Source organism: Heloderma suspectum, chromosome 2 (genome assembly GCF_057233095.1).
Source record: "Heloderma suspectum isolate Gila_16-S chromosome 2, 16-S_ref, whole genome shotgun sequence".
In the NCBI taxonomy this organism is placed as follows: Eukaryota; Metazoa; Chordata; class Lepidosauria; order Squamata; family Helodermatidae; genus Heloderma; species Heloderma suspectum.
This window is the reverse complement of record NC_139459.1, coordinates 213,654,995-213,681,726: the sequence shown is the minus strand read 5'-3', so window position 1 is coordinate 213,681,726 and position 26,732 is coordinate 213,654,995. Positions and strand designations below refer to the sequence as shown.

The 26,732-nt window shown below is 42.9% G+C and overlaps 1 protein-coding gene and 1 long non-coding RNA gene across 3 annotated transcripts in view; one reads left to right on the top strand and one right to left on the bottom strand.

Moving 5' to 3' along the window:
- CCDC40 (coiled-coil domain 40 molecular ruler complex subunit) overlaps positions 1-26,732 on the top strand; it is a 43,810-nt gene that overhangs the window by 10,200 nt on the left and 6,878 nt on the right. Inside the window, exons 6-19 of the mRNA XM_084837725.1 lie at positions 1,144-1,334; positions 3,675-3,758; positions 3,846-4,065; positions 4,717-4,874; positions 7,163-7,285; positions 8,563-8,684; positions 10,810-11,053; positions 11,169-11,351; positions 12,141-12,386; positions 14,844-15,057; positions 16,707-16,876; positions 17,714-17,805; positions 18,475-18,595; positions 19,405-19,593. Of these exons, the coding sequence (XP_084693851.1) occupies positions 1,144-1,334; positions 3,675-3,758; positions 3,846-4,065; positions 4,717-4,874; positions 7,163-7,285; positions 8,563-8,684; positions 10,810-11,053; positions 11,169-11,351; positions 12,141-12,386; positions 14,844-15,057; positions 16,707-16,876; positions 17,714-17,805; positions 18,475-18,595; positions 19,405-19,593 (2,357 nt within the window). The remainder of the gene's footprint in view (positions 1-1,143; positions 1,335-3,674; positions 3,759-3,845; positions 4,066-4,716; positions 4,875-7,162; positions 7,286-8,562; positions 8,685-10,809; positions 11,054-11,168; positions 11,352-12,140; positions 12,387-14,843; positions 15,058-16,706; positions 16,877-17,713; positions 17,806-18,474; positions 18,596-19,404; positions 19,594-26,732) is intronic.
- LOC146353929 (uncharacterized) lies at positions 255-26,523 on the bottom strand. 2 transcript variants are annotated; one of them, XR_014788236.1, is made up of 5 exons: positions 24,471-25,358; positions 19,929-20,294; positions 8,590-8,729; positions 4,529-4,803; positions 255-1,310 (listed from the first exon to the last, which is right to left on the bottom strand). It is a non-coding gene; the product is annotated as an uncharacterized LOC146353929 (long non-coding RNA). The 2 variants fall into 2 exon arrangements; XR_014788237.1 differs by lacking the exons at positions 255-1,310; positions 24,471-25,358 and adding exons at positions 2,080-4,044; positions 26,138-26,523.

The window sequence follows — 26,732 nt, the reverse complement described above, 5'->3', positions numbered from 1 at the left end:
GATATCATTGTCTTCAGTTTGTAGCTCTTCTGTGTTTTCCCACCACTTCTGTCTTTTTTTTTCTTAGTGGAAAATCCATTAAAAAAAGACAGAAAGACAATACCTTCTGATGGATGGCACTATGAATGCTCCATATAGAAGCCAACAAATAGATAAAAACCAATAAGGATTAACGGCAATGACATTTTTACATAACTATACACATGGAGGAGGAGAATTAGATAACTAGGAACTTTGGATAACTAAGATTAGATAATGGACACAACAACTTTATTTATAGTACTTGTATACCACTTTTCAGGTTTGGCTGCTCAAAGCAGGTCATATAAAGTTTTAGAAAAAACAATCAACACATAAGAACTACAATATAATCAAAACTGGATAGCAAGAACATAAAGAGATCTAAAAGCCAGATAAAATAGCTTCACTGGCACCAGGTGAGGACCTTTTTATTCTCCCAGGCATTTTAGCATTCTAGTCTTTTAGCTTTGGTGCTGGAGTGGTGAACATAAAAGGTAAAATAGGAAAAGCATAAAAAAATTAAAACACCATATTAAAATTATGCTTCTTAAAAACAGAATTTGAAAGAAAGGTACAAAGTGCGCCCACACATTCCATTAAACAAAGCCACCAATTCAATAAATGTATAGCATAAATTCATTATTAAAATTAAATTACATAATCCACAAACCACACTTAGTTAATATGTAACAATCTAATACAAAAGCAAGATCAAAATTAACAGCGCTTCTAGTGCTGGTCTTTCAGCATTCCAAGGGGCTACGGCAGCCTATGGCTAAAGCAGCCATACGGCTTGGGATCTTGGGTGTGGGATCTTCTCACCAGGTTAAGTGGATTCACAACTGACTCCCTCCTCTCCCCTTCAAAGTTTGTTGTTAAGATGTAAGATATGGAAAGAATAACCACTAAGGGCATGCTTTGAATAATGACATGCCCTTAGGTGTTTGTTTCCGGTTGCCTTTTTTAGTTTCCTTCTCTTTTATTATGAGTTGTATTTCATGTAATGTTGTAATTGTTATGTGATCTTGTGTCGTTATAGGAAGTAAAATCCCTTGGACACATTTTCTGTACGCTCACTTGCCTTGCATTTTCTGTCTCTGATGCCATCTCCTTGAAATACAGGTGCCACCAGATCAGTCATCTTCCCTCCCTATACTGACTCTGCTCTTCAGCCTTTGTCTCTGCAACTCAGTAGCTTTGACCACATGGTAGAGCAGAATAACGAAGAAGCTGTGTTGCATTTTTCTGAGAGGGAGCTTGGCGGTGATGAGGCAGAGGAGGAAACCCAGCTGGTTGTGTTGGACCCAGAGCATGTAAGGGAAGATCAAAGCTTAAGATAGCTGTGGTGTTGGTAGATGGATACAAACTGGAAAGCAAACTGTGCTATAAGTTAGCTGTATGTTAAAGTGGATTGAAGTTAATATAGATAGGCTGTCATATTTTCACAGTAAGCAATTCCTTTTCTTTTTTACAACACATTATTCAAATTGGAAACATTTCACTTCTGAAAACAGCCTGTGGCACTGGTGTGATTTCACAAGAAGGACTATAGGAGGAAAATTATGGGAATTAGTTTGTTTAGTATTTATTGGGCCAGTTTGCATGATCAAACAGCCCACCATGGCTTAAGACATAGTGAGTTGCGGCGTGGGAAAGTGGCCATTATGAAAATTCAAGCCACAGCTTGTTGTGTTGTCTGAACCTGGGGACTGTGGGTTATTTGAGGGTTAAACAACGCTCTCATAACCCTAAAACCGGCCATGGATACTGTGAGGATTGTTTAAACATCGCATAATCCACGGTCCTTGGGTTCAAATGACACAACAAGGCATGGTTGCAGCTTGAATATTTAGCATGGCACCCACAGGCACCATGACTCATCATGGCTTAAATAAGCCAAGATGAACCATGGTGATCATGTAAACCTGGTCATGGTGTTTTTAGCTGTGGTTTTCAATATTTTAGGATACGATCTTATGCACATTGAGGTAGAAAAACTACTGGGTTGTAGGACTTTTTTTGTCTAAACATGCATAGGATTAAAATCTTAAACATTTTAACTGATAAGTTTTTGTATTTATTATGATGTCTTTTAATTTTTGATTTTGTAAACTGTTCAGAGATATTTTTTAGATATGGTAAGCAAGATATAGATTGATTGATTAAACAAACCAGTAAATAAAACTGTCGTAATACTGTTGGGTTGTAGCAAAGCAACCAACTCCTTTCAGCAGATTTGCTCACACAGTGATAATTCATTTATTTATTAAATTTATTAATTGCCCATCAGGCTGGTCACCCAGCCATTCTGGGCAATGTACAACAATAAAAAGTTCAAAACAATAAAATTCAACATTAAAAACATCACATTTCTAAAATTACCCTAACCCACCCCAAATGCCTGCTTGAACAACCATGTTTTTAATGCACGGCGGAAGCTCATTAAAGAGGGGGCATGGCGGAGTTCCCTAAGGAGGGAGTTCCACAGAGTGGGGACCATCACAGAGAAAACCCTCTCCCTCGTCCCCACCAGTCTAGCTGTCCTGGCTGATGGGACAGAGAGAATGCCATCCAAGGCTGATCTTGTTGAGCAGCCTATCTGGTGTTGCTGGAGGCGCTCCTTGAGATAAATCAAGACTGTCTGTTATAACAACTTTGCTTTTACTTTTCTGGCCAGATTCTGGCTTCTAAGAGTTCTTTGCATAGCTCCGCCAGTGTTACTTACATTTGATCTGGATCCTGAAATTACATGTGTTTGGGAGTTTTAAATATTGTAGGGAACACCCATCTTTTATCAAATGTATACCTTTTTTTCTAACATCCTGCACACTTGCTATTTCTTTTTATTTATTTATTTATTTGTTAAATTTATATCCTGCCTTTCCTCCAAGGAGCCAAAGGCAGCATACATAATCCTCCTCTCCATTTTACCCTCACAACAACCCTGTGAGGCAGGTTAGGCTGAGAGTCAGTGACTGGCCCAAAGTCACCCACTGAGCTTCATGACTGAGTGGGGGCTAGAACCCAGGTCTCCGGAGTCTCAGTCCAACACTGTAACCACTACCCCAAGTTCCATCTTGAAAATTCACCAGCCTCCCAACTGTCCCACTAGGGTGCCTGTATGCCTATGATCCACTCCTCTTTCTCATTTGCTTTCTACAGTTCCAGATCCCCACCTTGACCTCAGTTTTCCTTTCTTCATCGTCTCAATCTCAGCTGTGCCTCTGCTTCCTCGCCTTCCACTTTCTATTGTTTCCTCTCCTTCCTGCTGGTTGAACTATTCTGGCCTGCAAGCAAAATGATTCTAAAGCTTCTTATTCAGATACCATTTCCTTTCTTTCAGTTTTACTGTTTTGCAAGAGACATTTTGTGACCCAAGGGTACTTCTTGAAGGCACCTCTGCCGGTTTGTCCTAAGCAAAAAGTTGAAGGGGAGGGTTAGGTGCACACCGTGGTCCTTTGGTGGAATTATGACATGTTTCCAGTCTGGTTTTTCTTTTATTATGGAAGCAAGCTATCCCCACATTCCAAACTGATAGAACTTTTTTATTTACTCAAAGTATCCAGAGTGAAAATTGTAGCAGTTATTGAAGGACAGATGTTGTTTACTCAGGTAATGTGATGGTGTTAACACACTCTTGCTTCTTTCTGTAGCCCTTGATGAAAAGATTCCAAACTGCTCTAAAGACCTACCTCAATAAGCAGATAGGAAAGCTGACCGATGAGCTTCGGGAGCTGGTACAGTAACTTTGCTTGGAATTTCTCTCTGTTTTATCTATCCCTATCAAAGTGTGCAGGCTCATTTCCCCTCTTTCATGACTGCAGACAGTGGGCACAAAGAATGGGAAGGTGCAGAGAGAGGAACTTGGTGTGATCCTGTATGGGGTCCAGCAGCAGTTGGCCCGGCTGCAGATGGAACTGGAGAAGAACCACAATTGCCATTCTCAGATTGCCATGGCACGCCGGCAGCTGGAGGAAGAACTGCACGACCTCAGGGGCACATACAAGAAGACTTGCCAGAGCACTGAGGAGGAACGCAAAAGAGGTGACCTACTCCTTTACAGCTAGGTTGTTCCTCATTCTTTTCACATTGTGCAGTTAAACATATTGCATGCTATCTTTGCAACTTTTGCTCAAGTATTCAGGGATGGTATGTTACCTGAATGATCTGTTATGACAGGATGGGCAGCCCCCCTGACCTTTTTTAACCCCCCGCCACCTCTGCCACTGAATTTGCCACCAAATTTCCACAGCAAGGCAGCCAGAAAGAGCAGATTTTCCCTTGTGCTAAGGGAAAACAAGCTGAAGTTTGCTACCAAAATTTGCTTGGAAAAGTGTGCTGAGTATATTAATAGGTTGTTGGGACACTGGCAAAAATGCAGATCCTTTGCTAGTAAGACAGCTTGAAACATCTGGCCAGAGTTTATCTGTGTAGCCACCTGTAAGATGAAGTTTCTTCATTGGGGATGCAAACCTTTTTGTTTTTTTCAAGGTGATACTTCACTTACCGAATACGTATTTCAGTCTTCTAGGCAGCTTCTGCTTTCAGGCTGGAATCTAGGGACTGATGTCCTTTCACAAACAGAGAAATTCATCTGGTTTGCATGGCTTGTTGCTTTCCCCAGTCCTTTATACCTTTAGTGGTGGTTTTGGCCCAATCTGGAGAAAAACTCGTTTTCTTTGCTCGTTTCCTTAGTTTCCTCCATGCAGGCAGAGATGGAAAGTCTGTCCCTGCGCCTGTTCTACATGCAAAACATGGACCAAGATGTCCGCGATGATATTGCTGTGATGAAGAGAACAGTGAAGAAGGCTGAAATGGAGAGGATCCGTGCTGAGGTGGAAAAGCAAAAACAGGTACCTGGCAGTTGTGGACCTTTCTGACATTGTAAGTGATCCTCTCCACCTCCTCACCACCAATGCCTTCCTCCTGAACATTGCTTTTTGCTCCCTGTAACCTGCCAAAACTCAGCTCCTGTTGGCTGCTTTGTCTCTTTCCAATCTCATCTGCCATGATGCTCCCTATTCCTATCACTATTTGCCAGCTCACTTGCCTCTCTACAGAAAGGTTTGCTTCTTCAGTGGGCTTTATTGAACCCAAGTCTCATCATACCTGCACTTCCATTGCCACTTGATTGCCCCCTCTTGACTTAGTAATTTGATTACTAACAGATTTTGTAATCTGGGTAAGCTTTTTGAGAATGGGCAGGGACAGGAAAGTCCTTCCTCAGCTGTCTTTCAGCAGTTTTGTGATGCTTCTACCCTTAGGCTGTATCTATACATGCAGCAGAACAAGGTGATAGAGTCCTGAGGTGGTAGACTGGACAGTACCACATCAGACAGCACTAAGTTACCATTTTTGAATGCTCCCCAAGTAAAAAGTTCCCTGTAAATAGAAAATTAGTGCATTGGGGAGAAATGTTCAAGCTCATGCCTTTCCCTGATATGTTTTTTATACTTGCAGAGCTTTTTTATATATATAGGGAAGCATTCAGAAATATGATCCCCACCCCACCCCCCAAACACACCTATATGCTGAAGTGATACAATCCATTCCGCCACCTCAGGCCTCTACTGCTTCATTCTGCGGCATGTGCAAATCTACGCTTTGTGGTTTATGCCTCTCACACTGCCCGAGTCAAACAGAAATGAATAGGTTGTTATTATGTTAATTATCCATGTCACACTTTTAAATGGCCTGTGTATTTTACAATCCTTATCTCATCCATCCTTAGAGAAGTTGAGAGTGTGTGACTTCCCTAGGCTGCTAAGAAAGTCTGTGTCTAAGACAGGGATGAACTGAGTTCTTCCAAGTCTTGCTCCATCACTGCATCTCCTGTCCCACATGGGATGAGATGCTGTAGTTGCCCCACTTCTTGTGGCCGAACTAGATGTGAGGTATGAGAGCCATCATTAGTATCTCCTGTGGCTTTTGTTTGATTTATTAGCAGCTCCCTGAGGCCACACTGAAGAACAGGGAAATGGCACACTGGAAGAAGGCATTGAACCTTTTTGCCCATACCCTTTCCCAAGAGCACTGCTTCCCTAAACTTCAAAGAAGCCCCATGGCTCTGCTAATCAGTAAAACACAAACCACAGGGTAATCATAGATCTCCACGTTCATGTCTAGTTTGGCTCATAAAACCATTTACAGAGCGATCGTAAGTGGAGTGCAGAGTTAAATGGCAGACAATTAAATGCCACTTCAAACCCCTGCCAACTTGTTGCAGCCAGGAGAGGTTTTGTGTGTGGGGCAGGGGAGGGGGGTTGCTTTTTGTGTCCTGGCAGTTCTGGATTTTTAAGTTTTCCCTCCTGTTGGTTTCAGTAGGAGGGAAAATACTACATCGGCTCAAGGCAGGCATAGATTAGTGGCCCAATCCCAGGCTGTTTCAAGGAGGTGAGGGGTTTTTAGGTTCAGCGGTTGCAAGGTCAGCCCTGGTATGTCCCAAGACACCCTTCAAATGGCCCATGAGAACAATAAGGGTAGGAACACTGCCAGTGGTACTTCTGCGCCTGCTGAGCTTTCCACAGGTTTACTGGGGCCTCCAGTGCTGCCACACTGTCGGAGCTCCTCTCTGCCAGGAGAGGAGCACTTCTGACCCATCATAACCTCCCTCAGCTGGCCTCTGGCAGCTGGGATTCCTCTACCCATGTTGAAGCCAGTGGATATGGCCTCTAGAATGCATTTTTAAAAAATATTATATGGATTGCTTTTTTAATTAATAAGCCCCCAAGTGGTGAACATTAAAAATGATAACAAGAAAATAAAAAAAGAAAATGTAAAAGTCACAAAAAATGATTTAGAAGTGGTGAGTTTCTCTAGACTCTGCTGAACCTCCCAGAAACTGTAGTTATGACCACTGATAACAGATAGCAGCTTGTTGAGCATGAAGATGAACCCTTTACTTGTAAAGCTTACTCATGTTTATAAACATGAAAACTGAGCAAAGAGCTACAAAAGAAGAAGAAACTGAGATACTCCATGGCGACTGCAGTGGTTTTCATCCCATCTTGTCCAGAGAGAACATGGAGAAAACCCAGTTTAAAACAGCTGCTTCTTTTATTCTCAGATTATCCAAACTGAGCGCACAGGGTGAGAGCACGGAGTGGACTTGTACTATTCTCATGGTTTTCTACTTTCACAGGACCTTCATGTAGACTGCTTAACGAGGAGGGTCGATGAACTGCAGGAGCAGATTGCTCTCTATGAAGCTCAGCATATGGCCCAGGCTGAAGACACCAGAATCACTCGACAAGAAGTAGGAGAGGTAAGAGGTGATAGCATTTCTTTGTGTGGACAATATCTTTTCAGGAAAGGAGGATTTGCAACCACTGCTCTAAAAGGATATGCACACATTGCATTTGTAAACTTAACTAACCTGTCTTGAAATATATATATATATTTTATTAGTTTGAGCATGTACTATGATATGCTTTAACTTTTTATCTTATGTATTTAGAGTCTCTGCCTTGGAGAGAGGCAGAGAGACTTCTGTAAACCACCCAGAGAGCTTCGGCTATGGGGTGGTATAGAAATGTAATAAATAATAATAATAAAGTGATGATGATGATAATAATAATGCTGTTTAAGGCTGCAGTCCTATACACTCCTTACCTGGGAGTCAATCCCATTGAACTCAATAGGGCTTACTTCTGAGGAGACATACATGGGATTATATCATTAACCCCTGAGACAGAGATACTGATCCCCATCTTGAGCAATTGTCCCAATGAGACAATAGAATGGTCCTGTATCTGTCAAAGTATTTAATGCATTTATACCCTGCCTTTCCATTAAAATGTTCAAAGGGTGTGTCCGTGTATGCTTATGTATATGTGTGTGTACATATACCATAGATACATACGCACACACAACATTCTGGGGGAAAACCACGTGTTACAAGGCATATAATTGTACTTGTAAGCCGCCTTGGTAGGATTTGTATCCTGAAAACATATAAGTAATTGTAATAAATAACTAATAAATATAAGGAAGCCCTGATAGCCAGTTTTTAAAATTGGACAGCAGTTTTGGGAGATGTGATTTTCAGTGGCAGAGTAACAGGGCAGGAGAGCAGAGGTGCCACCAATTGTTTGTGTGTAACGTGTAATTTGCTGCTCGGTCTCCTGCACATAATGAACTTGAGCGCGCTCCAGGAGAGAGCGCAGGACAGGAAGGCCTGGCGTGCTATGGTCCATGGGGTCACGAAGAGTCGGACACAACTGAACGACTGAACAACTCCTGCACATAAGCAGCAGACAGCACTGTGCTTTAGGATTATAGGCCTTTTTTAATACCCCCTAGTCTTTTCATAAAAATTATAGCTTTTTCAGTATAGTTGACTCTCTTGTGTCAGATATGTTTTCATTTCAGCCTCTCCCGAAATATAAAAATAAATAGGACCAAGGAGATGTAGGTTAATGATTAGAATTCATAACACTGGTACTGGGCTGTGCAGAAAAGGAAAAGGTGATGAGTGACAGAAAGAGGACTTGATTCCCATTGCACCATGCAGTGTTGTATTTCACCACACTGTCTTTGCAGGCAAGTATAGAGATACAAGCAATTAACCTGGAGAAAAAGCAGCTTTTGCACCAATGGACTGTCAGCTTGACTGGGATGAAGCGCCGTGATGAGGCGTATGCTGCCATGCAGGAAGCGCTAAGGTAGTTGTGCCGCATAAGCAGAGATTCTTCGGGTGGGAATTTTTCCTAGAGAGAAAAAAAAGCAAAGTGATTGTAGTTGTTGAGTCAGATGGAGATCATCATAATTCACAAAGCCACTTAGAACATGTCCAGACTGGCAGCTAAAACATGGCTGTTGTCTAGCTCTTCTTCCCCAGTTGGAGAAAATTAGGCAGAGAACACACATAAAAAGGTTATCTGCAAGTTAGAGGCATTGCTGGGAATACAGTGCCCCAAAAGGGATGCTCCTTCCACCCGCCAGACATATCAAGCAAATAAACTGCTCTTATCTCTTTCGCCCTCTAGGATTTATACTATTTAAGTCCCAAACCAATATTATATCTCTTGCAGAGGATATCTCCATTCACATAATGTCCTTCTTTCCAAACTATTTGTTTCACACATTTTCCTTTTAATCTGTTTTGCTGTTGAGGGTGTGTTCCCTAAAGAACAGGGATGGGGAAACTTTTTCAGCCAGAGGGCCGCATTCCTTCATGGCTAAACTGGCAAACACTTGTTGCATTACACTAAATTGCCCTGAAGAAGGACCTGCTTGTGGTCCAAAACACGTTGGAACTATTTCCTTCATTGAATAAAACATCATTTTTGTCTACCCCTTTGCTTTTGGCGTTTTAGATGAAACTTTGGTCAAACTCAGGCAAAATGCCATTCGATGCTAGAAAGGATTTGACCAGATAATTGGCAGTTAGGCATTCATGGTACAAATCCATTATACTGGAGATCTCAACCAAAGGAAATGTTCATTCTTTCCATGGCTCTTTGCCCAAATGTGTACCTGTGTCGGAAAAGTGAGATGAGAAATCCATTGTCTGATACTGCGGTCCATCTTCTTGGAGTTCTGCTGACAAAGATGCTGACAGCTGTCCCCTTTCATTTTAGTCTCTGCATCAGGATGGAAAGGGAATTTTTTTCATCCCCCTGTTTTTTCACTCTATTATTTAAATTTGGATCCTGTTCTATCCTGAAGCTTCATCCATCTAGGCTGGCAATTAGATATATGGCTCGCCAACGCTGAAACCCAGTTGCAGCATGGAAGTTCTCTCAGCTGATGTACTAAGATAAATATGATGTAAGACGTTTGTTCTTCACAAATATGTGAAGTGACAGCAAGATGGCACATTTCATATATTCCCTGCAGACTTGCAACTTCTGCATCTAAACAGCTTCAGAGTTTGTAGATTGTGAGGATTTTGATGGGGATGTCTGTGTTCATGACATTTTTGCCACTGCCATCCACATGGTAATCACATTAGCAATGATAGCACTAGATTTGGGGGGGATGGAATCACATTTACTCAGCAGTAATATATTTTCAAGTCACAGGAATAATAGTTCCAATCTTTTCTGCTGTAGTCAGACCTCATCTGGAGTACTGTGTCCAGTTCTGGGTGCCTCATTTTCAGAAGGATATAGTCATTTTGGAATGGCTTCAGAGGAGGGCAACAAAGATAGTCTGGGGTATAAAAAAACAAGTCCTATGAGGCAAGGTTAGAAAAACTGGGTATGTTTAGCTTGCAGAAGAGAAGACCAAGAGAGTGCAGGAGGACATGATACCAGTCTTACAATACCTGAATGGCTGTCACACCAAAGAGGGCAAAGACTTGTTCTCTGCTAACCCATGTTTTGGCTGAAGATTAGGAGAAACTTGTTGACAGTAAGAGCAGTGTGAGAATGGAACCTATTATTTAGGAAGGTGATGGGCTGTTTCCCTGCTGGAGGTCTTCAAGCAGAGCTGGACAGCGATCTGTTGAGGCTGCTCTAGTCTGGATTTCCTGCCTTTAGCAGGGGGTTGGGCTTGATGGCATACAAGACCCTTTCCAACTCTATAGTTGTCTACTTTGAGTCCTGGAAAACTGTGCAATCTTTGCAATATCAGATGTCTGTCTTAAAAGCAACAAAAAAGTGATGCCTGCATGCCAGTCTTGCAAAGAAACAAATATCGGGAAAAGTCCTTACTGATAGCAAGGAAGGCAGATGGCCCCTGGTGCTGAATGAGCCAGCGTGATCCTCTGTTATCTCCATAACAGTTTATTTGAAAGCAGAGGTAACTATCTTGCCCTTGCCCTTTCTCTTTTTGCTCCCGCAGAGAATCCAGACACAAGCTCAAGTCTTTAGAGGTTGAGATTGAAGTCTACAAGAAGTCCATCATCAAGGAGGAGGAGAGAAATGAGCTGTTGGCTTCTATTCTGAACCGCTCAGAGAATGATGCAAACACTACCAGAAAGCTGATAGCCCAGAGCTTGTCTAAACAGGATGCCATGAAAGTGGAATTTGGCACCTACACTCGTACCCTTCATGAGACAGAGGAAGCCCTCAATCGAGCCAACGTGGTGAGGACCTGGGGTCAGGCCTCGCTACTTGTTTCCCTCCCAACAGGTCACCCACAGCCCTGCTCTGTTGACAATTATGTGCACTTTCTAACAGCCCCATATCTTTCTTTCCCAGGATCGAGCTGCTCGCATGAACGAGTTGGTGGTTCTTCGCAGAGAGATAGAAAGGGGATCACAAACCAAGCAAGAACTAGAGAATGAGATCCTGTCCAAGCTGCAGGAGCAGCTGATATCTAACAAAGCAGCAAAATACTATTTACAAATAGCTGCTAAGCTTCAAAACAGATTGACGACTTTGGTATGTATAGCACCTGCACACATGGGACTGTGTAGGTACCAGGGTGCATGGACAGTACATGGACTTTTGTATGTTCACATGGTTTTCAGATTGAAGAACTGCTCCCATTTCATAGACACATAAGGATAAAAAAGCATCTTCACCTGCTTGCCAAGGCTGATACAAACAGCAGGAGCCTGGCCTTCTGCTTTTGCCTAGGTAGAGAGCAGTATCTTTTGCTGGCTGCACTTCAGGCTCCCACTCAAGTCCTCTGCTCGGTTTCGACAACATGACCAGCCACTACCTGAATATTCAAAACAGCCACCAGCACATGCTGCAGCCCACCTTAGTTGAAAAAACTGTTGTCCTTCTTGGTGTTTTATGTATATTTGACTACTTTATCTTTTGGTTCTTTATTGTTAGAGATTTTCGATGCTTATCATTTGTTTTATATATGTAAGCTGCCTTGAGTGCTTTTATAGTAGAAAAGCAGCATATACATTTTGTAAATAAATAAAACATTGGCTACTACCGTGAGCATTAGGGAGATGAATATTTCACATTGTTCAAACAATGGGGAAGAAGTCATAAAGAGTAAGAGAGAGAGGAGGAGAGATCCTCATTCGCACAAGCACCTTAATTCATTTGACAACAGTTGATAATGGGACCCAAAGCTTGATCCCTGTTAAACAATAGACCTATACCAAATCTGTGATCAACTTAGCCAGGCCTTCCATTTCAGCATCATATACTTGTTTACAATATCCATAAACAATTTGTTCCCCACCCATGTTTTCTTGTTATCCCTAGGACATACAACTCACCAAACTTGAGAATGACACAGCCCAAACCTCACTGGATATAACAAACACCAACTGCAAGCTGAATATACTTGAGAAGAACCTCTCAGAACTGGACAAGGAAATGGATGACCTAAACAACCAGATCAGTCATAGTGAGACTGAGATTGCTAAGCGTAATCTCACCATTGGGCGCAAACAGGGGATCATCAACCTGTACAACAAAAAATTGGAAATGATGATTTCTCAACTGGGGGTATGTTCCTTTTTACTTTAACAGTCTGAAGTCTGAGCCTCCTGGCTCAGAGCATCACTGGAATCTGCCATCCCATTCCTGGCATCAAAACTCAAAATGTTGGCAGCCATTCAGTCAAGGTTTATTGGGCTGTAACATCTTTATGCTAAACCACAGACCACTTTTTAAAGGTGTTTTAAAAATGGTTTGGGGATTTAGCAGGAGCACCTGAAGAGAAATGGTCTGATAATAAAAGTCCGGTGTACCCTTAGAAAGGAAAGGAAAGGTTCCTCCTGTACAAGCACCGGGTCATTACTGACCCCTAGAGCGACGCTGCTTTTGCTGGCGTTTTCATGGCAGACTATAGCAGGGTGGTTTTCCATTGCCTTCCCCAGTCGTGGCTACCTTTCCCCCAGCAAGCTGGGTACTCATTTTATGGACCTCGGAAGGATGGAAGGCTGAGTCGACCTGAGCCGGCTACCTGAGACCTGGCTTCTGCTGGAATCGAACTCAGGTCGTGGGGAGAGTTTCGGTTGCAATACTGCTGCCTACCACTCTACGCCACACGAGGCAGTTGTACCCTTGGACCTGCTGTATTTGTATCTGAATCCCAGCCATTATCTCTAATACAGACAGGATTTGGAAGAGCTACTTCTTAGTCAACAGTACAGTCTATTCCAGATACACAAAACATCTGGAATGTGACATTTTATCAATTCAATCTGCTGGTCAGAACATGCAAACATTCCAGCTTCCCAGTGCTCTTCTCAAACCCTCTCCCTTTCCCACTCCCCCTCCCTCCAAAAACCATCTGTGATTGCATCTAAACCCATAAGCTGTTTTGAGGTGAGAAAGCTGAGACACAGTAACTTCAGATCCACAACATTCATCTGATAAAGTAGGCTGTTGTGTGCAAATAGTCATGCTACAGCAAACCAGTTTTTGTCCATGGTGCTCACAATGTACTTCGGCTCAGGTACAAAGTACTACTTTATGACCACCCCATTGCTTGTGGTTGCCCAGGGGGATTTTTTTACTGTTTAAAACTAGATCCCCATCGTACAGACTGCATTTGAGAAGTTTCTAAGATTCAAAATCAGTTTACGATGCAGCACAGGGGGGCTTATATTCAAGAAAAGCTCATTCAGAGTATGGAGCTAGTTGTGTGGTTCTCTGGGTTGTGGTCTTTGTCTTTTAAAAATTATTACTATGTACATTTATTATTATTTATATCCTTCCTTTCCTCTAAGGAACTCAAGGCAGCATACATGGTCCCCCACGCCCTCATTTTGTCCTTGTAATAACCCTGTGAGGCAGGTTAGGCTGAGAGGTACTGACTGACACAAAGTCACTTTAATCAGAAGTTATCCTACATAGTTGCTCACTGTATTTTGAGTGTTATATGCTGAGCCTCAGTAGCTGTAGAACAAAGACAATGACAAACATAAAATGTCAAAAGTACCCTTGTTTAAGTGTGTGAGTTGCTTGGGCGTCTTATACCACATCATTCTTGTTTTTTGTTATGCGTGTGTTGCTATTTTATAATGGACTAGAACTGAGTAATGGGCATATAACAATGTGTGTGCGGGTAATGAATTACATCTGTATTAGACCCTTGGCTAATAATGTGGGTGAAGTAACGATGGGATGTAGATAATCCTGCACAATTCCTTGTATTACTTATGCTTCTCTTGTACATGACATTAGCCACAAGACATTAAACAAGCTGACCGGAAAACTATATAGGTGGGATTATGGGCAATGTATAAAAATGTTTTTGTTTTTGCCTAATTTTTCCAAATTGCTAAGAAAGCTTGTTTTCATTTATCAGAGTGTGCAAATTTATCTCTTGGTGTGCTAACAGGAAAATGATTCTTAAGAACATTATTCTTAGACAGTAAGCACAATCCAATTACTCCAGTGCATATGTAGCACTTCTCCCCTTTAATGAGGGAATCTCCATACTTGCACTAAGCACTTCAATTCATAGTAAAACATGAGAAACCTCCGCACATGTGCAACTTTGGATATTGCTCACTGGCTGCTAAAGGACTAGAAATCAGAGATGGGTTCAAACAGAGTCTGGCTGATGTATCCACTAACTACCTCAACACCCTCCCACTACATTCCTATTGATTTCAGTGCCCCCTCCCATTCCTTTTGCTCCTACCTCACTGATGTGTGACACACAGAAATAATTAAAATCACAATTGAAATAAATTAAATAAATTTACTCAGGGCTCATTAGAATTATTCATTCTGCTATCAGAATTTGATATATGTTTTTTCAGTCCAGAATTCTGGAACTCCCTTAGATTATTCTAGCCTTATAAAAAAAAAAAAAGATTAGAAGCGTGAGCCACCAAATCATGTGTTTCCAACAACTCTGCATAGGGTGTAGGCAACTAAAGGGGTGTAGGTAGGCAAACCTAATGCACTGCAAATAAAACAAAAGCATTCATATGATCCTGATTCCAGGGACAAGAACTGGGGCCCTTGGAAATTGAAATCAGGAGACTTGGCAAACAGATAGATGAGATTGACCTGGAGGTGGTGAAGCTGCAGAGGCACTGGTTGAAACAGCAGAGGGAGTTAGTGAAGCTTACCCAGGAGCGAGAAGAGCAGCTGCTTTCCTTGGATATGGTAAAGAAAGAGATCACAATCAAGGAGCAAAAGAAAGTGCGCACAGAGAGTAAGTGTGATCCTCCTGGAAGGTTGTTAATAGGTATTTCACCACAGCTTTGACTGTATGGTTTTCAAGTCTATTTGAAAATAGCCATAGTGAACAAGGGGTGAAATCAAAGCCAATGACTGCTAGCCAATGATTGCTGAATACAGAACTAATGGTGGGGGGTGGAGGAAAAGACATGGCTCTCTTTCAGTGGCACAGTGACAGGGTCTTCCAACAAAGACCTTTTCAGGCATCTACAAATGTGAAATAATAATTTGGGTGAATGCTAACTGCCCTTGGGGTCTCAACAGCACTTAGTAACTGTGTGCTTCTTTGGGGAAGGTCAGGTATGATGTATGAGTTACGGGACAGGTTCGCACATCATGCTAAGCCAACCTGTGACTAAGTCATGGTGAGTTGTTCACTGAACATCCACAGTACACCTGACAGACAATCAGCTTGCCATGGCTTGTTCTCCACCTCCTTCCCCCTCGGTCCTCCAGATGGCTTTGGCACGTGTCCCCTTCCTGCTCTGATTGCTACCCTTTTTTGTTCACCACTGGTTTTTTGGTGCTTCGCAAGCACACAAATGTGTTCATCATTTTTTAACATTAATTTTTCCCCGTTCTTTCACAAATCCCCAAGAGTGTACTTTTGCTTGTCTGATATGTGTAGTTTTGCCTTGTAAATGTTGTTGTATATTGCAGTTGTCAAAGGGAACACTGGAGTGGAGTAGGTAACATACAAGGAAACTGACAAGGCGAGGCTGCATATAGGCTAATTTGCACATAGTTGTGAAGGACCAGGGCAGAAATAATCATAAGAGAGGGGTGGGACCCAGTAGCGCAATTCAGAAGCACCAACATTGGGGCGGGGGCGGGGGAAAGGCGAACAGAGTAAGTGCACCAAAAGTGTGTGGGCGGGGACAATATCTCCCCCTTGGCAATGTAATCCTCTCACTTTTCAGTGTTGAACTGACACTTCTTGGTGACCTCCACCTTTTCATCACTTCACCTTTCCAACATGGGCTGGCTGCCCATGGTGGGATGTCGTGTTGTGCGAACTCACTGATTCTTTTCTTGGATCTCCTTAAGTAATCTGTTGTCAAGCTCTCAGATATATGCTACTGCACCAGGTTGTTCATTTGCTGCCCGCTATTCACTGAATCCATAAAACTCACATTTCACAGCAAAATGACATGTCCTCTGAAGCCAGAAGATATTCCTGTATGCAGTAATTTGCTTTTCTATTTACCACATTTAGATTTTCTTTTGGAGAGAATTTGGAATTCTTGGGTGCAGAAACTCACAGGAAACTGCGTAGAGGACATTTTGCTTTTGAAACTCAACCACCAGCTATACCGCTCTCAAAAGAGGGATATGTAAAGGCTCTTGTGATCCTGCTGCTGACCAGAGTAAACCACCAGTTCACTGGATGTAGTAATCAAGAGGGGTATACAGCGACTGAGAAGACAGTCACTGATATCAAGTGTCTTTCAGTGCAGCATAGACTTAGCAACATCAGTAGGATGCTGTTAGCCCAGGCTTCTGTATTTGTTCAGCACATTTCACCACTACACCATCTGTCCTGCATATTGTTTGCACCAATGATGTTAGGATTGTACATATTATATTTTAGAGCATTGTTATTTGCTGACTGTTCCCCTCCAGATGAAATCCAGCAGGAGAAAAATGAACTGAAGGACATTGAGCGTCACATGAAGAATATGGCTAATGACTTGGTGAAGTTACATTTATTGATCAATAAGAACAGTGAGAATTCTACAGAGTTGCAGCAGGGCAACACCATCATGGAGAATGAATTTGTGCGCTCTCTCAAGGTATCCCTTGGCTCCCCGGATGCATTCCCTACAAATAATCTGGATGAGATCCTGTTCTCTTTTGCTAAAACGGGTAGGGAACCTTTTTCAGCCCAAGGGGCATGTTGATGGCTGCATGATAGCAGTGGGCAGGGCATCACCCCAAAGTGGGCAAGGCCACTCCACTGCTGGGAAGCAGCCCCAACAACCTCATCCCCTCCCTCCCTCCCTCTCTCACTCACACACTCACACTCACTCTCACACACTCACACATGCTCATTCACATACACACATCACTCCTCCCCGACTGCAATCAGGCATTTAAAAGTTTCCATTGGTGACAATGGGAGAGGGAGGCAATTTTGCGGGGAGGGGAGGTTGCAGCATTGGGGAGGGTTGGCCCTTCCCTTCCCAGCAGACCCCCCCCCCCCCAGTTAGGCTTTTTTAAAGCCTCCATCGGCACAAGTGGAGGTTCTTTTAAAAGCCTCACTTGCAGCTTGGCAGGGAGGAGGGGAAATGCTGATTGGAGATAAGGGCAGGGGCCAGATGGGGACTGCCCACAGACCAGGAGTTCTCCATCCTTGAGCTAGAGCTACAGAGAAGGGGAGCTCTTGACAGCAAGCCTCCAGGTCCTTTGTGTGGGGTGGGCAATGGGGACAATTGTCCCAAGCCTCAAACATGGAAGAGGCCACTTCAGCTTTGACAAACAGTACACTCAGTACACTTTCCTGAGAAGGAATGGGGCCTCAGAAGAACATTTAGCAAGGGTCCTGCTAGCCTAGTATAAAACAAATAAAGCTATTCTTATTTTTGTTCGTTTGTTTTTTCTCCAAGTGATGAATGTCTCCCTGGCTCTAGGTATCGGAGAGAGAATCAATTGAGATGCAAGAAAAACTGGACCGACTCCAGGAGGAAAAAGAGAGACTCCTTAACAGCCTAGCGGAGGCAGAGTGAGTCCTGTTTTGTAATGTGGCATCCAACTCTTACCTAGTGCAGCTGGTAAATATACATGCTTCTTTGTGATCACATGTTTCCACTTTTGGAAGGATGAAAAATCAATATGTCAGTCACGAGGACTGTAAGTCAGATGTTCTCCTTAGTCCAGCCTCAGAGCTGAGTTCAGAGCAGCCTCCACACCCAGAATAAATTGCAGGCCATTTGTTCACTGGCACCATATTGTGGAGGGTCTTTCTGGTTATGTTTTTAATGCAATAATTCTGCACTTCTTCTCAGTGTTTCTGTGAGATCCACATGTTCTCCTGTAGCACTTCTGTTGTGGGAAGATCACATTTTCATGCCACTCAAACCACAGTTGCTTTGTTGCTGGGAAAATGAAATCCTGTCTACCAATGTCAACACCTCCCTGGCATTTTTTTTAAAATGCATGCGTCTTCTGCTAGTGCTGTATGGAATGTGGTTTGCATGAGTGCCCCAGTCTCCTATTGGCTAGTGACATTAGTAGTGATGTGTATCACACTTCCTGCTCCCATACATACCAACACCATTTTGTGACCTTTTAAAATTAATTGAGATTGGCTTGACTACACAGATAGGTCAAAGCCAAGGAAACCTATTTCCTGTTCTATATAAAAACTTTCCCTTCCCTTCTGTTCTTTCAGGTGTCAGATGATGCAATGGGAGAAGAAGATACAGTTGGCTAAAGAGATGCGTGCTGCAGTGGACTCAGAGACTGGGCAGGGGGAGATCCGAGCCATGAAGACTGAAATTCATAGGATGCAGGTGAGGTAGGAAGTTTTAGGCAGACAAATCTGTTTATTACCTAGACTGCCAAAAGCATCAGAAACATCTGAGAGCTGGCAGAACATGAGCCTAAGGTGCTGAGTCAACGGGTTTTTCAGCCCAAGCAACACTTGCTTTCCACCTACATGGTACTCTGCTGTTGTTCCTTTCCTGTTCCACTGATGTATCTAATATTTGTGATAGCTGTAGAAGAAAAGGTTGCATATGGTAAATATGTGGGGCCTGATAGAATTTGCACCAGAAAGTTCCAAAATCTGTAACAAGAATAGGCAGTTTCTGGGATTCTAGGATACAGATTCTTCAACTAGGATATTAATGTGCAAGTGAATGTATTTTCAGAGGTGTTAAATGAATAGCTTTATGGCTGCTGACTTTGATTTTCCTTGTATTTAGAAACATTTTATAAAGGACTTGCAGGCAACAGGTAGCATTGGGATATTGGAGGCACAGAGAGACCTTGCAGGGGCACCTACATATCATTCCAGAGGATGTTGCTAGGTCCTGATACATGACATTCTGCAGCGACTAGCAAGATTCTGCAAGGATTCTGTGAAAACTGTCAACTTCTGTAACTGTTCAAAGCCTGTTGCAAAATGCACAAATCAACACAGCTACCCAGTTTCTCAGATCTACAGAATCCTGTTGCCCAAAGCTTTAGGTGGCTGATGCTCATGTGTCCATTGTTTCTTGTCTGAATAGCTAAAATGTAATGCACAGAAGAGTGACATCTGCCTCATCTCTGAATTTCTAGGTGTATTCAGGCTGTTTGCCTCCCCTTTGCATTGTAGGTAAGGTACCAGCAGCTGATGAAGCAGCAAGAGAAGCTAATGCGGGATATGGAGGCAGCTGTTGCCCGCAGAGAGACCATTGTGATTCGTGGAGAGGGCCAGAGTAAATTGAATAAGCAAGTGCTCACCAAGGGTGATTTCCACTACAAGAAGCTGGAGCTAATGAAAAAGATCAAAGAGACTCAGAAGGTCAGCAAGTAAAAAGGGGTAGCAGTAGTTCAGTAGGGCCATGTAACTATAAGAGAGATCCTTTTTACCAGTTTTGCTTTATGGCCCGCTAAGGAACGTCACAAATACACAGACACACACCTCACTAAGGCTATATTTCCAGTTCATTTTTGTACAATGTTTCCCTGAAATATCATAAAGAGCTGGTTCAGTCTCCACTTTATCCTGTGCCCTCTTTCTTATTAGTGCCCCCCTTCCAGGCTTCCTAGCATGAGAGTTAGTGCCTTATTAAAGAGGTACTAATGTTTTAATGTCCCATGTTGCAGAAGATCCTTATTCATGGCCACTACCATTACCTGCTGTTTTTCTAGTGGGGTTCTTGTGCTGTCCTGGATGTAATGTCAGAGAATGCTGGCCTCCAGCTTCTCCTGTGCACCAAGACTGGGAACAGGGACTCCACAGACACAGAATCAGCAAGAAGTTTTCCAGAGCCAACAAGATTTGGAAGGTAGCAGGAGCAGCTCACTTGCACAGGTAGCAGCAGTAGCTGGAGTTACTTGGTCACATTGCCAGGGGGCCATCTACACAGCACTGCTTTCAACCTTCACTCTGTCGTAACTGCGCAGCATTGCAGTTGCAAATTAGATTCTGTGGTGGTACACGCGCAATTTACCATGGACTTCTCCAGCAGGAAAATCCACTGTGCCCTGATGTTGCAGAACCTAGAGTCAGAGAGACCATGGAGTGAAGGAAAAAGAGATTCTTTATTTAACGCGCGGGCTTAAGGCTGGAATCATTTCTAAAGAGCCAGAAGCCCTGATTTATATTAGCACATTGTTTTTATAGACATTGTGACACATATGAAACGGCTCCTCCTCTCCCTCCCACGTGGGGTTGCAGTCCTTAACATTTTTTTCCCTAGCACTATTGTTTATAATACAAGAACTGGGTTATAGGGTAGCCATGATAAGGAGAGAACAGAAGAGAACAGCAGAGAACAAGATATACAACTGTATGACCTTTGACAAGATAAGGAATTCCTGTGTCTCGTCAGCTTACAACAATATATTCAAGGGAGAAAGAGCTCAGCAAGAACATGAAGCATGAGACTGCATGAGGCTACTTAGTCTGACCCCCGATATGGCTGCTACATTCTCCACTTAAATGCATAATTTCATTACAATTATAGCATTTCTGATAACTATACAAAGCTTTTTGTGACATACATATTACTTAGCCTCTTGTTGGGCTATTAGAGCGTAGAGGGCAGCAGTTTTACTAGCTGAGACATAAAACAGATTGGTTAAACAGCGCATAAGACAAGGAACGCAGAGACATAACAGAACTTTTATGAACAACACTGGTAGAATTAGGATGAACAATGCTTTTAAGCTAGCTAAGATCTGGAAGCCAAGGGGTTAACTAATTTAGCTAATTGTTTTGTCTTATTGTTTTGTTAGCTACTATATTGTGCAGCTTGTTGATCTGTTTATCTACAGCATTGCCATTATCAGTTAAGTTAAAACAACAGAGCTTTTGGTGTGTCTCACAACTTAAATGATGAAGAAGGAAGAGGTAATCTGTACCAGCTCTGTTTTTTAGAACTGCACCTCTTAGATCACGCAACTCTTTATTTAATAATGACAATGCTTGTGAGGTGGCATTTATGCTTTTGGCTAAGCTGCAAGCTAACCGGTTGATTTCTAGACCATCAGCCAAGGCTAAACCTGGAACCTTAACCAGTGACATTGCTAAGGCCAATTTTTCTGAGTCAAAATATAACTGCACATGACTATTACAATTTTTAGTTAGTTGGAGTGCTCGAGGCTGCCGTCGACGGATTTCTCGGGCTACAGGGGAAGAATTGGCACCAATTTAATTGGCGGCTGAGGCAACATGGGTGGTTATTAGACAAGTTGGCAGGAATGAATGACCAAGTGCGGGAACTACATGTCTAAAACCATCCATGAGGCAAAAGTATGTGGGCATTATTAAAAGATATGTTTTGAATTTTATTACAGTGGAAGGGGGCCAGGGATAGCTTTATATTTTCTGGAAAATTTTTGACAATTAAGCATTCGTGCACACATAGCATTTGTTTCAGCAACGATGGGGGTGCATAGAGTGAACTCTGTAGGGGGTAGGATCTTTGCAACCACGCCCCAATTAGCATTTTGGGAATAAGTTAAACTTACACTATAAACTCTTAACATGGTATCTTTTTGAATTTTCTCAGGATGTCTACAGACAGGTATTAGGCAAGAGCTAATAAGCCTGTTTGCAGGTATACCTCTTGGCAAACAAAAATGTTTTATTCTCGTGATGTTAGCTAGGTGAAGCCAGTAATTATCAGCAAATCACTGGGACAAACTTTTTTTTCTAGGGGCAGACCCCCCTTTTTGCACCTTATTAAGGAAACACAATGCAACACTACTAACACTACAACACTACAATACGCATGTTTGATCTTCTTTGGGATCTGACCGTACGCTGGGCAGCTATTCATCTGGCAAGCTGCAGTAGGGTCTAGTCCCCTTCTTCAATTCTTTAGTTGCAGGTCTGACCATACGCAGGGGGACAGTTTCCCGGTGTGTCCACAGTAAGGTCTAGCCTGAGTCTTCTTACTGCTTTTTTAGAATGATTTTTAAAGGATTTTTAGGATTTCTGTTTATAGTCTACTTTCCTTCTCTCGCTCTCTTGACTTGAATTAAATCCAGGGTTTAATTCTAGCTGCTTTCATAGCTGCGGGGGTGGAAAGTATGCCAGTTTTCAGTCCTCTCTATCTGGGAGTCAAAGGGTTATTTTTCCCTTTTTAACTTATACTTTAACTCTTGGTTGGAAAGGATGAGCTTCTGTGATGGGAATGGCTTATTTTTTTAAGACAAAGCGACGCTGGGCTTGAAGAACTTTGCTCAGTGTTTGAACTTCTTGTTTAAGGCTAATGTTTGCTTGCTTTTGATGCTGCTCCAGTGTCAATTATGAAGTCAATGTCACGGCCCCTCACAGTCAATGTCACGGCCCTTCTCAAGCTGTCTCCCTCTTCGCCCATTCTGGCCCCTTTGGTTTTTTCCTTTGTGTATTTGATTTATTTTATTTGGGCATTCATGCCACTAATGTCCATCTTGTCCACACTGGGCACACTGGTTCTTTTTTAAGAATCTTTTGCCTCTGCCGGGTCTTCTTTTTTTTTCTTTCGTCCACATCTTCTTGGGCCTCTGGGTTGAGGGAGGGGGGTATACTGGCAATAGGCATTTGAAAGACGCTCCAAGCACGCTCTGGGGCCTCGGTGGCACCTTGCAGCACTTTAAACACTTTGGTCATATTAATTGACTTCTTTATACCTGCCTTTACGGCTTTTAACAGCAGGGTTTGATACTGAGTGAGGCGCTCTAGCCTCACTTGTGTTTTGGGATTCCAGCGGGGGGGGGGGGGTATTTACAAGGAGGCTTTATTGGGTAACTTACAGCACACAGGCGTACTTAATGGTTGGATCAGACAGCTTCTCTGAACCACGAGCTATTGGGCTAAATGGGTTTTATACCATACATGTTACTCATGAGGCAACACAACACTAGCAAGCATTTTTAGCATAGGCTAGAAGTGTTTGGTTCTCAGGCACAGCTTCCTGTAAACAACTTCGCTTCTTAAAGTGCTTGATAACACTTTTATTTATTAGTATGGGAAGACAAATTTTTTCTCTTTCTTTTGCTTTCTTTTTTTTTTGCTGATCTGCCTGTATTGCAGATCATGTTTCAAACTTTTTATATAAAACTTTCTGATCCATGCACCAGCTTTGTCTCTTTATTTATCTTTTTTAAGTTAAACTCACTTACTTAAACCTTTCTGCCTTACACTAGTCCCAATGACACACATTTGGGATAGGCTCTTCTTCTCCTTCTAGTTACATTTTCTTTATCTTAAAGAACTATTATATTATTGTGGCTACTTTACCCCAGGTAATAAGCTTCAGGCACAATCAGCTGCTTTTAATTTACCCTGGGGGCAACTGTGGCCACGATTCTTTTTTTCAAATGTTTTTTCTCTTTGCCTCTTGCCTTTTCTTTTTTCTTTTTTCTCTATCTGTCTTCTACTTTTTCTATTTCTTTCTTTTTTTTTTGCCTTTGTCTTTTTTCTTTGTCATCCATCGGGAACCACACTTAGTATCATTTGGAGTTGCAACTAACACTAATCTGCAAATATCACATATACTTTATGATATCTAAGAAATCATAAAATATATACAACAAACTTTTTCTGCAATTTAACACAATGAATGGAAAACACTTTTTGCATGGTAAGGCATGATGGAGCAGATCCAGCAATCATACTGCTCTTCTGGCTGAAAGCTCAGGGCCTATTAAAATTAAGGGACGGGCATACCCACACACGCAGAGTTCTAGGTCACCATTTTTGCATTGGCAACTCTATGCTGCATGAGTTCTGGCAGAAGGAAATTTAAAAGTTATAGATCAAACTCAGCCTGCTGTACACTGAGCTGACTACAAACATAGACACACGGTCCACAGCGATGAGAGTTCAAGTTTATCAAAAGCTTCATAGCACTGTCCATGGCAAGTCTTTGACAATTTAAAATTTTAGTCCATGTGCAGAGTGTCTCTAAAAAGCCCAGACATTGATGGAAGCAAACAGAGACGGCTCTGGGCAATGAAGATGCGATGTTTCTAGCAAAGGCTCTCTACTTTTGCATCAGTTTAAAAAGGGAAAGTGTGGCCCTACACCCCTTCTGACAGACAAGGGCCTTTAACTTTTTAGCAAGGCCTCTGTCTAAACAGAGCGGCACAGCTCAGCTCTCTAGCCATGACACTTTAACCTGGGCAACTCTTCTGTAAATTTTATTCTACTTCTGTCAGGTTCTCACAGACATTTTAAAAACTTACTCTTTTTTTTTTTTCTCTTCCAACCTGGTACACGAAAGCACTGAAACACTGAGTGCCGAAACTCAGGACGCTGGGGGGTGATGGGCATCGCCTTATACTTGCATTTTTCAGGCAGCCATTAATCTTCGGGGAGGCGGTGGGGTGATTTGCAGGACTTTAAAGGCAAGCTTCTCAGTTTGTTTGTATTTGTAAATCCCAAGCTTAAAACAGGACATGATGAGGTACAGGACAGCCAAATTCTTGCTTTGGCACCGGCAACAAATAACTCAGGTCAGCTTTCTTCGCTGGGGTCTCAAACAGGAAAACAGTCTTAATTTAAAGTTGTAACATCACTGACAGCGTCAGCCAGCCAGCTACACAGATCTCATTGTTTTTTAAGACAGTTGTTCCAATATCTTTTTTTCTTCTCAATCAGGTTGGGTCTCCCAGCTTACACAGTTTATTGCAGCTTCCAGGAGCATGGCAGTAGCGTGATTTTGGCTTGGCCAGGAACATGCTGTCTGGTTTCTCGGTCTCTTTAGCACACACACTTAGGCAGTGTAACACTGGACACTCGAATCAGTGAGATTTCTTCATTGCAGGGAATCCCATGGCAAAAGCTTAATGGTTACGCTCTTCAGAAATCATATAGCTGATGGTCAGTAGCTACAGGCTCTATGCAATTTTAACACAGTTCAAAGCTAAACACGGTTACCTTGACAGAGATCTTCAACGTGGTCTTTCCGCTTCATTCTGCTTTGGGACAGTCTTATGGCACACTTTTCACTCGAAGAGGGGTCTAGCCTGTGCTCTGGGGGCTGATTCTTCACCTTTATTTTTTATTTTGCCTTCATCTTCTGGGTCTTCATTTTCAGTTTCCATTTCTTAGGGATTTCATCTCAATTAGGCGAGGTGATGATGTTGCACAACTCAGAACGTTGTGGGCAATTTTCCTGCCCCCCCCCCCCTCGGCGCGCTAGGCTAACAGCTACTTCTTCGGCCTTACACTCTCACGCTCCCACGCTTTGTTAAAAGCCAGACTGTCCTGCAACATTTTTCTAATAAACAGCCTCAGATCTTGTTCTTTTTTTCCTCTCAGCTCGACCTTGAGCTTTTTGCTGTTTTCTCTCTCTATTCTGAATCTTTTTTTAAAAAAAACCTTTTTCCTTCTTTGTTTGACATACATCTCAAGGGAGTGCAAGGTTTGCTTCCCCCACCACCCATAGCCTCCCTCCTAAATTGAAGACAGACACAATTAGGGAATGGGAATTGGTCAGTGAGTAAGGGGTCTCACTGGCCGACACAAGAGGATTTTATACACCACGCACTTCGCTACTGGCCTGGGCACCCGGACGGTCAACGGTATGCGTCAGAAACCGCAGTAGCCACTCACACAATCATCCATCTCTCCACTACATCCATATGTCCCAGCCACCCACTTTTCCCACTTTTTACCAGAGCGGAAAACGGCTTCCCCAGCTTCCTCAGCTTCCTACTGAGTACTGGCGTGCTGGGTACTGGCGCCCACTCGGGGGTGTGATCAGGCCCCCCTTCTACTCGCAAGGAGTAGGTTCTTTTGTATACGTATACCACCAACACTGACCTTCTTCATAAGGCGGGGCCCTCTTTTTTTCTGCCCAGTGGCCTTTCTCCCTAAAGGCGGGGCCCTCTTTTTCCCATATACTTGCCTTTCTCCTGAAGGCTTCCAATGTGGGTTTCAACTCAATTGCAGCTGTGATACAGGCAGCGCTCAAGTTCCTTCCTCCGCTTCCCAAGGTTCTCTTGCTGCTCGCTGCCGTTTGGGCGATCCCGGTGCAGGCTTTCTCCCATTCACTCGACAAAAAGGTCGGTGGCGCCAAGAAAGGGAGGCATGCGCCGAGCTCGTCCTCCTGGTGCGGCGATCAAGAGCAGGCAACTGCCACCTGTCTGGCTCAGAGCCTGCCACATCCGAGTCACGGCACCATTTATGTTGCAGAACCAAGAGTCAGAGAGACCACGGAGTGAAGGAAAAAGAGATTCTTTATTTAACGCGCGGGCTTAAGGCTGGAATCATTTCCAAAGAGCCAGAAGCCCCGAAATACATCAGCACATTGTTTTTATAGACATTGTGACACATATGAAACGGCTCCTCCTCTCCCTCCCACGTGGGGTTGCAGTCCTCAACATTTTTTCTCCTAGCACTATTGTTTATAATACAAGAACTGGGTTATAGGGTAGCCATGATAAGGAGAGAACAGAAGAGAACAGCAGAGAACAAGATATACAACTGTATGACCTTTGACA